We start from the raw sequence: 13,878 nt of genomic DNA, 5'->3' as shown, positions 1-13,878 counted from the left end.
TTTGTTGTAACTTTGTTTTTATTCCATTTCAAATGCATTTAGTAATGCAATTTCAACTTTATGAATTTATAAACAGCTGAATTTAAAAGTATTGCATAATTAATATATACAAAAATGATCAATTATAATTAAGGCTTCTAATAAAATAAATGTATGAACTTAAAGCCCACTGCTCAACAAACACAAAGCAGCATTCCTGCTGCATTTCACTACAACAGTAAATCAAAAGTGCAATAATAAATGATTTTGTTAAATGTATAAACTTTTATCCTGCTACTAAACAAAACATTATAACACTGAAATGCATGTTATGGATATGAAGCACTCAGGAATGTTTTGTTTAGTAGCAGGATAAAAGTTTATACATTTAACAATCATTTATTATTGCACTTTTGATTTACTGTTGTAGTGAAATGCAGCAGGAATGCTGCTTTGTGTTTGTGTTATTATTGTTATCTGAACACTACCAAAGTAAACAAGTAAAGTGCAAGTAAAGTAAAGTGCAATACTACATGCCTCCCATTGACCCTTTATCAAACTGGCATGACATTCACCCTCGCCCCACAGTGGGTCAATAATAATAATAATAATAATAATAATAATAATAATAATAATAATAATAATAATGGTCCCCTCTCTACACCTCTCCATCATCTCCCCCCCCCTCTCTACACCTCTTCATCATCTCCCCCCCCCCCTCTCTACACCTCTTCATCATCTCCTTCCCCCCCTCTACACCTCTTCATCATCTCCTCCCCCCCCCCTGTCTTTAATGAGACAGTTGCGGTCTCTCTTGTTGGCGCACAATAGCAGGAATGTCAACTTCAATGTTTGTGCATGCGATCTGCATCAGATGAAATAATGTTTCATCTGACAGCCTGTTTCTCTCCTTTGACTTGATGTGCTTCATGTTTGAGAAATTGCTCTCACGTATGTGCTCCCAAACATACTGGCCATAGAGAGGGCAAAGTCCCTGAGGAGTGGGAAGCGGGGCTCAGGTAGCAGTTTCCAAAACGAAATTCCCCTCTCATTTCTCTTTGCTTGAGAAAAAAGGATCTGACTGTAGCTTGCACAGTTCAAGCTGCAATGGTGGGGGGGGGGGCTGCTCTGACACCGTAGCGGTGAGGGGGCCGGCAAACAGCGCTATCCGTGACTGCATGCCGTTGAAATCTTCAAACCGATCATTGAATTGCATTTGCAGTGTTTCAATGTCGCTCCTGTACTTTCCGAATGTGTCCTTATATTTGGGGTCAGCTGTGCGCATCTCTGTGCGCATTTCTTCACATGCAGAAAAGTGTGTGGACAAGTCCGGGTGGTCAGATAAAAGGCAATGTTTGAAAAGTAGGGATGTCCGATATTATCGGCCGACCGATATTATCGGTCGATATCGGCAGTAAAATGTGATATCGGAAAATATCGGTATCGGTTTAAAAAAACAAAAAAACAATAACAATATTTGTTATATATATATCCAGTGAAATTATTAGTTACCTGAAATTATTCCGTTTTTGGGGGGGGGGGGGGGGGGGGGGAAACCCTGCATATATCGGTATCGGTTGATATCGGTTGATATCGGTATCGGAAATTAAGAGTTGGACAATATCGGAATATCGGTATCGGTAAAAAAGCCAATATCGAGCATCCCTATTGAAAAGGGCAAGTTTCATCTTAAAGGCGTTCATGTGTGCATAGAGATCCGATACCGTTTGATTTCTTCCCTGCAACTGCAAATTGAGGCGATTAAGGTGCGAAGTGATATCCGTGAGGAAGGCCATGTCACAGAGAAACGCTGTATCTCTGAGTTTAGTGCAGTATGCGCTTGTGTCGCTCGTCAGTTGCTCATCCAAGAATGTGGGGATTTCTTTACGCAGCGCAAAAAACCTCTCCAAGCACTTCCCACGGCTCAGCCATCGGATTTCTGTGTGTAGCTGCAAGTCGCCATAATCAGTGTCCATCTCTTCCAAAAAGGAGACAAACTTTCTATGGTTTAGTGACCTGTTGCCTCCACGAATTAGATTGGTAACCTTGGTAACCAAATCCATAACATGGCTGTAGTCAAGCTTCTTGGCACAGAGAGCCTCCTATATCAGATAAAAAAAAATAAAAAATTTAACGACTCTCGCATATAATTTGACTACACTCGACTCGCATTGGTCATTATTAGTGACCCACAATAGATGGAAATTATGTTAGCGAACTTACCTGATGTATAATGCAGTGCAGCATTGGACACTCAATGCCACTCTGCCTTAGAAGCCTGGCGAATCCTGTGCGTTTTCCTTTCATTGCCGGTGCTCCATCGGTAACAACAGCCAACAGTTTATCAAAACCCCCATATTGCTGCACGGCACTTTCAACAGCGTTGAATATGTCCACACTAGGGCTGACCCCTATTAGTCAAATAGTCGACTAATCGATCGAAAGGAGCCATAGTCGACTGCCAACTCCTCTTGGTCAATTTTTTTTTTGTTTATAAATAAATATTGCCCTGGGGCCGCATGGAACGTCGGTGAGGGCCGCATGCGGCCCGCGGGCCGCCAGTTGCCCCTCCCTGACCTAGGTGCTACTCAAGATACTGGCTTTGAAGCTCTTGGGCCTTGTTTAGAGTGTAATTAGATCCTACAACACGTGCTTGATCAAAGGCCAGTTCTATTGTCTTCCAAAAAGCCAACTGCCAGGCCAGTTCTATATGCAAAATTGGTATCAGTGACAACACACAGTCTTGTCAACACACAGAAATCTTCCCTTAGTACTTGACCTGCCCTGAGGCTTTTGCTGGTCAGATTTTTATATGACAACTTGAGTTATATCTAAAGATAAACCCTGAATGCTAAAAACTGGTATTATTAAGCATTAATTATACCACAACACAAAACACGGGTATGGAATACTAAATAACTGTAAAGTGCTAAAGACTACGACTGACTGGAGAATACTAAGCTATGATCTGGCAGCATGATGACATCTGAGCCAGGTCTATGTAATAATAATAATAATAATAATAATTCATTACATTTATATAGAGCTTTTCTAGACACTCAACGCGCTCCCCACAATCTAGGGTGGAAATTGCCTCCTTCACCACCACTGGTAGCACCCAACCTTGGGCTATGCAGGCTCAATGGCTGCCATACACTGGCACCAGGCACACATCACACTACACAATGGCTGAACGGCTCAGGAGACAGGGATTGATATAAGCCAATTAAGGGGAAGGGATGATTAGGTGGCCTTGATGTCAGAGACCTGATTATGAATTTGGACAGGAACTCTTTGCAATAAGCGCCCTGGGTTCTTTAACGACCGAATTCAGTCAGGACCTCGGTTTAGTGTCTCATCCGAAGGACGGCACTCGCAGCTGTACGGTGTCCCTATCACTGTAACAGGGGCATTGTTACTGACTAGTCCAGAGGACAGAGTGCCCCTGCTGGACTACAACACCACTTTCTGACAACGACCTTGACCGGGGCTCGAACCGGTGATCTTCCGATCATGAGTCCGGAGCTCTACTCATGTAGCCACGCTGTAGGTGAAGTAATCAGCACACAGATGTCAATCAGCTGTTCCCTGGGCTTTCACACAGCTGACTCACACCTGTAATCAGAGAGAGAGAGAGAGAGTAGACAGGCAGGAATAGGGTGTGACAGATCTCATAGCAACGTTGAGTTTATAAAGTATTATTTTCTTATGAATGCGACCGCTCCCAGCTGCTCTGCCTCAATGATAAATGTTTATATAAACATTCTCATGCATCTCCTGCAAAGCTCACACCCTAGCCTGCCCATCAGAGCACATGCGTGTGTGTGTGTGTGTGTGTGTGTGTGTGTGTGTGTGTGTGTGTGTGTGTGAGTGTGTGTGTGTGTGTGTGTGTGTGTGTGCGTGTGTGCTCGCACTGTGATGTGTTTTTATATTGTTAGTTTGTGTTAGGTAAGATGTGCAGATGAAGTGGCACCATAGAGCACAACACCCCACAAACACCCCAACCTTCTATATGCTTTTCACTGAGCCAGAACCAACTCTCTCTCTCTCTCTCTCTCTCTCTCTCTCTCTCTCTCTCTCTCTCTCTCTCCTCTCTCTCTCTCTCTCTCTCTCTCTTCTCTCTCTCTCTCTCTCTCTCTCTCTCTCTCTCTCTCTCTCTCTCTCTCTCTCTCTCTCTCTCTCTCTCTCTCTCTCTCTCTCTCTCTCTCTCTCTCTCTCTCTCTCTCTCTCTGTTCTCTATATAAGTCTATCTCTGTCATTGTGTTCTATTCTTCATGATCATCTGCAGGTAAAGTAGATCTAGGTGATGGTTGTTTGGATCACTTGGTACATTTCATAGTTACTACAGTATTTACCTCATAATGCATCACTAGCTATATATCTAATCTGATTAGTGGTATATTATTAGTATTATGGTAACTAGTTAGTGATGGTGGTAACTAGTTAGTGATGGTGGTAACTGGTTAATGATACACAGTACATTTCGCAGAGTAAATTTTACTCAAACTGAGTACATTTTACTCAAACTGTTTTGTACTGTAAAATGTACTCAGTTTGAATAAAATGTACTCTGCGAAATGTACTGTGTAGTGGTAACTGGTTGATGATAGTGGTAACTGGTTAATGATAGTGATAACTGGTTAGTGATAGTGGTAACTGGTTGATGATAGTGGTAACTGGTTGATGATAGTGGTAACTGTTTAATGATAGTGATAACTGGTTGATGATAGTGGTAACTGGTTGATGATAGTGGTAACTGGTTAATGATAGTGGTAACTGGTTAATGATAGTGGTAACTGGTTGATGATAGTGGTAACTGGTTAATGATAGTGGTAACTGGTTGATGATAGTGGTAACTGGTTAATGATAGTGCACTGGTTGATGATAGTGGTAACTGGTTGATGATAGTGGTAACTGGTTAATGATAGTGGTAACTGGTTGATGATAGTGGTAACTGGTTAATGATAGTGGTAACTGGTTAATGATAGTGGTAACTGGTTGATGATAGTGGTAACTGGTTAATGATAGTGCACTGGTTGATGATAGTGGTAACTGGTTGATGATAGTGGTAACTGGTTAATGATAGTGGTAACTGGTTGATGATAGTGGTAACTGGTTAATGATAGTGGTAACTGGTTAATGATAGTGGTAACTGGTTGATGATAGTGGTAACTGGTTGATGATAGTGGTAACTGGTTGATGATAGTGGTAACTGGTTAATGATAGTGATAACTGGTTAGTGATAGTGGTAACTGGTTGATGATAGTGGTAACTGGTTGATGATAGTGGTAACTGTTTAATGATAGTGGTAACTGGTTGATGATAGTGGTAACTGGTTAATGATAGTGGTAACTGGTTGATGATAGTGGTAACTGGTTAATGATAGTGGTAACTGGTTGATGATAGTGGTAACTGGTTAATGATAGTGGTAACTGGTTGATGATAGTGGTAACTGGTTAATGATAGTGCACTGGTTGATGATAGTGGTAACTGGTTAATGATAGTGGTAACTGGTTAATGATAGTGGTAACTGGTTGATGATAGTGGTAACTGGTTAATGATAGTGGTAACTGGTTGATGATAGTGGTAACTGGTTGATGTTAGTGGTAATTGGTTAATGATAGTGGTAACTGGTTGATGATAGTGGTAACTGGTTGATGATAGTGGTAACTGGTTAGTGATAGTGGTAACTGGTTAGTGATAGTGGTAACTGGTTAGTGATAGTGGTAACTGGTTGATGATAGTGGTAACTGGTTAGTGATAGTGGTAACTGGTTGATGATAGTGGTAACTGGTTAATGATAGTGGTAACTGGTTGATGTTAGTGGTAACTGGTTAGTGATAGTGGTAACTGGTTCTGTTTCATTAGGGGCTCTGCTTGGCATCACTACTGCACTATCTCGCGTACGTGCACGCGTACTGAATAAACCACAAATGTACCTCTAATACCAGTATTAGTCTGACCACACCCCTCATCAGCTTACCTTCATAAGCAGGTGTGTGGTCACCTGCTCTCCTCCTTCTCGCTTTCACCACAAGGAAGAAGTGCCTCGGTAGATCCCCACACTTGACACCATGATGGAAGAAAGGTTTAGGAGCAGCTTTGGGAAACAAGGATACGTTGACATCATATCTTTATTTTCTCTCTCACTATTTTCGAGAAAATACGGCGATATTGTCTTCGTACTGGAGTGTCTGGAAGATGATGATCATTCTAAAAACCCTCCACCGGTTTTCGTATTGGGAGCACGCCGCTGCATGCTTCTCAACTGCAGTTCCTTGCTGTGTTTGTTGGGGTGAAACCTGTCAGGCCACAGCTGAACTGTCGGACATGCCGCTGTTGTGAGAAGCGGTGCGTTCCAGGTTGGGTGAGTAGTGTTTGCTGGCGGGCTCCACTTGTCTGTTAGTGCTATGGGGGCTACTTGACAAAGTTTATGGAAACCGGCCCCAGACTAGGGTCCTTTGTTCAGCCACCTAGGCGACAGAAGGCCTTGGTCTGGAGACCATTATAGTTTAACTAGTGGGCCGCGACCATTGACACTGGTGATCCCTGTGTGTTCTGGACGAGTGGATTCTCTCTGTCACCGTGTTAAGGCCCCATCTTTCATATCCAAATGAGAGTATTCCTTCACGAGGGGATATGTGCATGTAATGTGCGATAGCGGCAGATTCATGTTCAAAGTCAGCTACACAGGCCAGTTGGTACTGTGCTGATCCGTCGGATGTGGTAATGTCACCGTTGTGAAGCGGTGTTGACATCTTGTTTTCTCTTTTCTCTTAAAAAGTGAGGAGAGGTTCAGAACGGCGGCCTGTCTGGGTGAGTGTTATGTCATTGTTTACATGTTCATAGCTTACGGTTAGCCGGTCAGCTGTTAACTGCTGCGTTAGCCTGCTGGATCGCTGCATGGCCTGCTTAAGGCCTACTATTAGCCAGTCAGCTGTTAGCTGCGGGGCTAGCATGTCGTGGTCGCTAGGTGACGTTAGCTTGCTGCTATGGCCATGGCCTGGCGCGGGGTAGCTTAGCTTCTCGCGCGCCGCCGGGAGCTCGCTTCTGATCGCGTGCGTCGTTAGATCGGCGTCTCGCGAGCAGAAGAAATAGCACCCGAACGGTTGGAGCAGCCGTTAGCTTGATGCTATTCTGTTGAACGTGCTTTGATTTTAACATGTTTTACACTCTTGACCACGACGTCATCCTTGACAGGGGATGTTCGTCGACCCTGCCCTGAGCCTGGACGGGGATTGCGTCAACAAAGAGGACTGTAGCGACTGGTTGGAGCGGCGACGCTGCCCGGATCGAACAACACAGGACGGCTGTGTTCTACGGTGTCTTGTGACTGCACTTCGCTGATCTGCGTTCCGGGTAGGAACGGGGTTGGCCAGACCTCATAACACGTCTTCTGGTTTTACTTTGCTAAATGTATTGTGAATAACGGTGTTTTTCCCAAAACGTGTGTTGCTACAATGCATTTAGGATACGTTGCGGGTTATGTGTGAGCTGTTTTTGTCACTGGCAGTTAGCTTCTCCGTGCAAACGGGATGTAATGATCTGGTTGTTGTGTGAGTAACACGGCCGTGTACTCACAACTAAGGTAACTAACCTATGAAGCTATGCTTGGTGACAAGTGAGTAAAAGAATGTTCTTTCTCAGACTGTAATGACAATGAACAGTGTGTTCACACATTAACAGGTTTTCCTGTTTTAACTGGCCGTATTGAGGGTAAAATAGGAGGATTGTGTTTCCCCCCCCGGTTCCCTGGGGACTTTATCACCTCCTATCAGACATGTTGTGCATTAATTGTGTCTTTTGTGTGGTAGGGATACGATGTAACTCTTAGCTTGATTGCTGAGGTTGTGCTAAATCTGCTGGAGAAACTTATTTCCTAAAGGGAAATTGGTTTGGTTGCTGTCATGTGTGCTTAGCAAGGCCTGTGGTCGATACTAATCAAGAATGATGTATTCTCTCATTGTGAAAGAAACGGCGTTCCTCTGTTGAGTGTTTTTGCCATTTTTTGTAGGTGATGATGGGTTGTGTGTGTCATGTGACCTACAACTGGGTTGTACTGGCCACAGAAGCACATGTGTATGTTGGACCGGGGTTCTTAGAGCCCTCTCTATTCTGTGTTTTTCCTTAGTAAAAATCAGATAGCAGGTTAGCTCATGCGCTGTGTGGAGCTGTGAAACGCTTCATAGAGCTGACTATGACTGTGTCATATTCTCTTTTTGTCGTTACGTCGTATCATGGGTGTGGGGTCGTAAAGGGGTGAACTGGTAACCTTTCCTCTCCCCATTGTTCTGTCGGTCAGGGGTACACCCCCTGTCCTTCAAGGTTCCCGTCACGTGGCGGTTCGGCACGTTACGGGGGGGGGGGGGGGGGGGGGGAGGGAGTTCCTGGTCCCACGGCCTGGTATATTGGGCGTGTGCACCGCAGGAATTCCCCCGCCATAGAGTACGTCACCGTGCGCGTCTCTGTTGGTAGGACTTCCGTGTGCTGTTCAGGTCCATGTGATGGATCTGTTTTCAGGGGGGGTGGTCAGGGCTCCTCCTCACCAAGCGCCTATTCAGGCCTTCTGTGAGTTCGGACTCCTTCTTCCATGTGAGGAAGCCTCCATCAGAGTACAGAGCCTTCCTCCTCAGATTGTCAAAGTGAGTGGACCCTCTAGAAGGGTCCTTTTCTATTGTATGTATATTCGATTCAATTCGTTTATTGAGTGTGTATGGGTTCAGTGCCTCTTCCCCGGAGGCCCTAAAACCAGTTTTTTACATGGCTCAAGGTGCAATATATTCTTTTCAATCTGTACAGCTCGCGTGGGAAGTCTCTCTGGGGATCCCCGTCTCTTTCCTATGGGAGGGTGGTGGGATGTAAAAATGTGAACATTTTTTACCCCGGCTGTGTAGACTGGGATACATACTGTTGATGCTTCCTTCTTTCTATTCCAGAAGTGTTGGAGTTAGGGAGTGTCACACCCCTCTTGTCGTTCCCCTGGGCGCCTTGGGGATTCAATGACAGGTCTAAATAGCCTGTTCATTGATGGGGGTGTGTCCCGACGCACGTATAGTGCTAGCTCGCTGTAAACAGGCGATTGACTGGCACGCCTTGGTTGCTTGTGGTTGAAACAGCGTTTTTATAAAGCAACTGAGATGGGGGTTTTTCCTCTTCCGACGACCACATCCCATGACCTGGGTGGGTTGTCGACGGATTCTCGTTCATGTCTGGGGGATGATGACGGGATGGATCTGAACATATGTAGTGGGGTCTCACGCCCTTGGGGTGGGCCACCAGGCGCGGTTCGTCCGAACGTCTGGGTGGCGCCTTCTTTTCATGTTAAGATCAACACGCATATCTGCCCTTCTCCTGGAGTAGGCATGTCGGCGTGGTTAGGGCACGGGACTGGTTCTGGTCACGCTGGTCCAGATCAGTTGAACCCGTTGTCCGCCGGGGATGCAGATCTGCTGTTCTGGTACCCTGAGGGACTTGGGCTTTTTTCAGGGGGAAAAATGCCAGGTCGGTCTGGGTGTCACAGGGTTAAGCGCTATGGAGACCCTGGTTGGGTATGTTTTTACTCAGCACTGTCGTCATGGCTTACAGCCATGCCATTCTGTACGCGCTCGATCTCGTCGGATCTCGGCCGCTACACAGGTTGGTCCTGGTTAGTACTTGGTTGGGAGACCGCCGGGGAATACCAGGTACGGTGTGCTTAGGGGCTGGTTCTCCATTATTTTTCGCTCCTCTCTCACGCATGGCGAAGAGGGGCCTGTGGGGGTGGTTTTTTGACCTCCTCTGGTGACCCTGTGCTTCCCGTACCGCCAGGCCCGGTCCGAAGTGATGTTTGCGACCCGTAGGCCTGGGTTAACCCTTTTTGGAAACTGAAACACTTGTACTGCGGTATAGCCGGTGTATACCCGCAGGTGTGTTTTGGAGTTTTTTCTTGAGGGGTTATAGGAACAACCACCGCATTGGGTAACACCGAGGTGGTTGATTCCCTGGTGTGTTGGAGCAGTGTCAACTCCCGGGTTCACCGTTTGAGGGTGCCCCTGCACGTTCATGACGTCTGCCAATCGTGTCAGCCTTCTCTGCCTCGACCCCTCTGGGTGGGGGTTTTTAAATGGAGGCTTGGTCATGCAACACCGCCAGCTTACGCTCCTTCCGCCGGGGCGGCTGTGTTCAGCTGTCCCCTCTGGCGCCTGTCTCGTCCGCAGTCTCCAGGCTAGGGTTAACAGCCTGTTGCCTGGTTTTTCCCCGGTGCGCTGCCTGCTTCCGTTGGTTAACCTTTTTTGTGTGCTTACGGCCATGCTGACTGTCTGTTCTGCAGGGTTAGTGTGCCAGGCGGTGTACTGTTGGGGGGACGGGGCCCGCTCGGTTTACGGCCATACCGACCTGAACACGCCCGATCTCGTCCGATCTCGGAAGCTAAGCAGGTTCTGGCCTGGTTAGTACTTGGGATACCGCCTGGGATTACCAGGTGCAGTAACTGGGGGGCCTTTGTCCGAATACGCTGGCGATGTGGGGGGCGGGGCACTACGTGCCCACCTGGTGGGGTCTTGATGCTGGCATCATGGACTTCTCCGGGCCCCCATTCCAGGGAGTCCAGTCCTTTTGGTGGGTCTGGGTCTTCCTTCGCGCTCCGCTGCTACGGCCTTGCCACGGGGTTGGGTTTGCCCTTGACCCCGTGATTCTGGGGGCAGTAACGAGGTTGTTCCTCCGTTCGTTCCCGGGTGGCATGCGGGTTGTGCGTGTGTGTAGTCGTGGGGTCAAGCCACGGTCTGCTCACCCTGTGCGTTAAGTTGCTTGAGTGCCTCTTCGCACGGTCGGGTCCGTCGCCTTCCCGTGAAGCCTCTAATAGGGGGGATACCCTCCATTAGGGGGGGTCGGGGGGGCTCGGCCCTCCCTGTTCTGATGGTTTTGGGGGGCTGTCAGCGGGGTGTATTTGTCAGCCAGCGGCTCCGCTTGGCCTCCCTTTGTGCAGTAGTGATGCCAAGCAGAGCCCCTAATGAAACAGAACGTTAGGTTATGACTATAACCAAGTTCTGTTAATTAGGGGTGACGCTTGGCATCAGACGGCCGCTGCAGCCCTTGACCTCACCTTGTGGTGAAAGCTTGGGAAGGAGGAGAGCAGGTGACCACACACCTGCTTATGAAGGTAAGCTGATGAGGGGTGTGGTCAGACTAATACTGGTATTAGAGGTACATTTGTGGTTTATTCAGTACGCGTGCACGTACGCGAGATAGTGCAGTAGTGATGCCAAGCGTCACCCCTAATTAACAGAACTTGGTTATAGTCATAACCTAACGTTAATGATAGTGGTAACTGGTTGATGATAGTGGTAATTGGTTAATGATAGTGGTAACTGGTTGATGATAGTGGTAACTGGTTGATGATAGTGGTAACTGGTTAGTGATAGTGGTAACTGGTTGATGATAGTGGTAACTGGTTGATGATAGTGGTAACTGGTTAATGATAGTGGTAACTGGTTAATGATAGTGGTAACTGGTTAATGATAGTGGTAACTGGTTGATGATAGTGGTAACTGGTTAATGATAGTGGTAACTGGTTGATGATAGTGGTAACTGGTTAGTGATAGTGGTAACTGGTTGATGATAGTGGTAACTGGTTGATGTTAGTGGTAACTGGTTAGTGATAGTGGTAACTGGTTAATGATAGTGGTAACTGGTTGATGATAGTGGTAACTGGTTAATGATAGTGGTAACTGGTTGATGATAGTGGTAACTGGTTAATGATAGTGGTAACTGGTTAATGATAGTGGTAACTGGTTGATGATAGTGGTAACTGGTTGATGATAGTGGTAACTGGTTGATGATAGTGGTAACTGGTTAGTGATAGTGGTAACTGGTTAATGATAGTGGTAACTGGTTAGTGATAGTGGTAACTGGTTGATGATAGTGGTAACTGGTTAATGATAGTGGTAACTGGTTAGTGATAGTGGTAACTGGTTGGCGATTTGGTGTGTTTGATGGGTTAGGTGTGTTAGATGTATTTGCTGTATTAGGCGTGCTAGGTGTGTTTGGTGAGTTAGGTGTGTTTGGTGTGTTTGGTGAGTTAGGTGTGTTTGGTGTGTTTGGTGAGTTAGGTGTGTTTGGTGAGTTAGGTGTGTTTGGTGAGTTAGGTGTGTTTGGTGAGTTAGGTGTGCTTGGTGTGTTTGGTGTGTTAGGTGTGTTTGGTGTGTTTGGTGTGTTAGGTGTGTTTGGTGTGTTTGGTGAGTTAGGTGTATTTGGTGTGTTTGGTGTGTTAGGTGTGTTTGGTGTGTTAGGTGTGTTTGGTGAGTTAGGTGTGTTAGATGTATTTGCTGTATTAGGCGTGTTAGGTGTGTTTGGTGAGTTAGGTGTGTTTGGTGTGTTTGGTGAGTTAGGTGTGTTTGGTGTGTTTGGTGAGTTAGGTGTGTTTGGTGAGTTAGGTGTGTTTGGTGAGTTAGGTGTGTTTGGTGAGTTAGGTGTGCTTGGTGTGTTTGGTGTGTTAGGTGTGTTTGGTGTGTTTGGTGTGTTAGGTGTGTTTGGTGAGTTAGGTGTGTTTGGTGTGTTAGGTGTGTTTGGTGTGTTAAGTGTGTTAGATGTATTTGCTGTATTAGGCGTGTTAGGTGTGTTTGGTGAGTTAGGTGTGTTTGGTGTGTTTGGTGAGTTAGGTGTGTTTGGTGAGTTAGGTGTGTTAGGTGTGTTTGGTGAGTTAGGTGTGTTTGGTGAGTTAGGTGTGTTAGGTGTGTTTGGTGTGTTAAGTGTGTTAGATGTATTTGCTGTATTAGGAGTGTTAGGTGTGTTTGGTGAGTTAGGTGTGTTTGTTTTGTTTGGTGAGTTAGGTGTGTTAGGTGTGTTTGGTGAGTTAGGTGAGTTAGGTGTGTTTGGTGAGTTCGGTGTGTTTGGTGAGTTAGCTATGTTAAGTGTGTTAAAAGGGTTTGGTGAGTTAGGTGAGTTAGGTGTGTTAGGTGTGTTAGGTGTGTTAGGTGTGTTAGGTGTGTTAGGTGTGTTCTCCAGTAGGATTAGGTTGTTTAGTTGTATATATTGAGGAATGTCCAGTAGGGTTAGGGTTAGTTCAGTATGAGAGAGGGTCACATCATCTGCATACAGGATACCTTTAATTTAACTGCCCTTTAGCTTTAGTCCATGAATCACTGATTGTTGTAGCTTATTCATTGAAGCAACTACTAACTTACTGCATCTCTCTCTCTCTCTCTCTCTCTCTCTCTCTCTCTCTCTCTCTCTCTCTCTCTCTCTCTCTCTCTCTCTCTCTCTCTCTCAGCCATGGGGACGAGGCCTCTCCTACTGTGTATAGCAGCTGCAGCGCTTGTAGCAGGTATAGTAACATGAGGATTTAAAGGGGGAAAGTGAATTAGTAGGAGCTGATGTTATTGATCACTGAGGGTAACATGTTACATAATATTACTACAATAACCACCTGTGTTATCACCCGACATGAAGGGTTTATTGTTTTAGTTTTTGTATTCATACACCTGCCGTTCCTCCACCAAAGAAATATCCCCTGAATACTTTCCTGTTGCTGTAATTCGATGGCTGAGATGTCTTGGTAAGTTCTTTGTGAAGTCTCCATGTGGGACTGATGAGTAGGCCTCATCACATGGAGATACTTCACAAAGAGCTTACCAAAATCATCTCAGCTAACAGTCCAGCACCACAGACAGCGCCATGGTGTGTGTGTGTGTGTGTGTGTGTGTGTGTGTGTGTGTGTGTGTGTGTGTGTGTGTGTGTGTGTGTGTGTGTGTGTGTGTGTGTGTGTGTGTCTTGAGGCAGCACAGAGAGAGATGAGAAAAAAAAAGAGACAGAGAGAGCTGCTGGCACACTGAAAACGACCAAGCAGGCTACCAGTGGTTTGCATTGTTTTCGAGCAATGTGGGGGTGTACCAACACTGACTAGATGTGAAATCTCTACCCAGT

General features: G+C 46.0%; 1 protein-coding gene across 1 annotated transcript in view; it reads left to right on the top strand.

Moving 5' to 3' along the window:
• The first annotated feature begins 4,260 nt into the window (after positions 1–4,260).
• The window catches only part of LOC311246659 (IgGFc-binding protein-like), a 105,930-nt gene continuing 96,312 nt past the window's right edge, over positions 4,261–13,878 (top strand). Inside the window, exons 1-2 of the mRNA XM_084336827.1 lie at positions 4,261–4,267; positions 13,226–13,279. Coding sequence (XP_084192953.1) covers positions 13,228–13,279 — 52 coding nt within the window. The 5' untranslated portion in view covers positions 4,261–4,267; positions 13,226–13,227. The remainder of the gene's footprint in view (positions 4,268–13,225; positions 13,280–13,878) is intronic.

Source organism: Notolepis coatsorum, assembly GCF_963971535.1.
Source record: "Notolepis coatsorum genome assembly, chromosome: 19".
Lineage (NCBI taxonomy): Eukaryota > Metazoa > Chordata > Actinopteri > Aulopiformes > Paralepididae > Notolepis > Notolepis coatsorum.
Note: the sequence above shows the minus strand (reverse complement) of the source record. Positions and strands in the feature narration are given on the sequence as shown.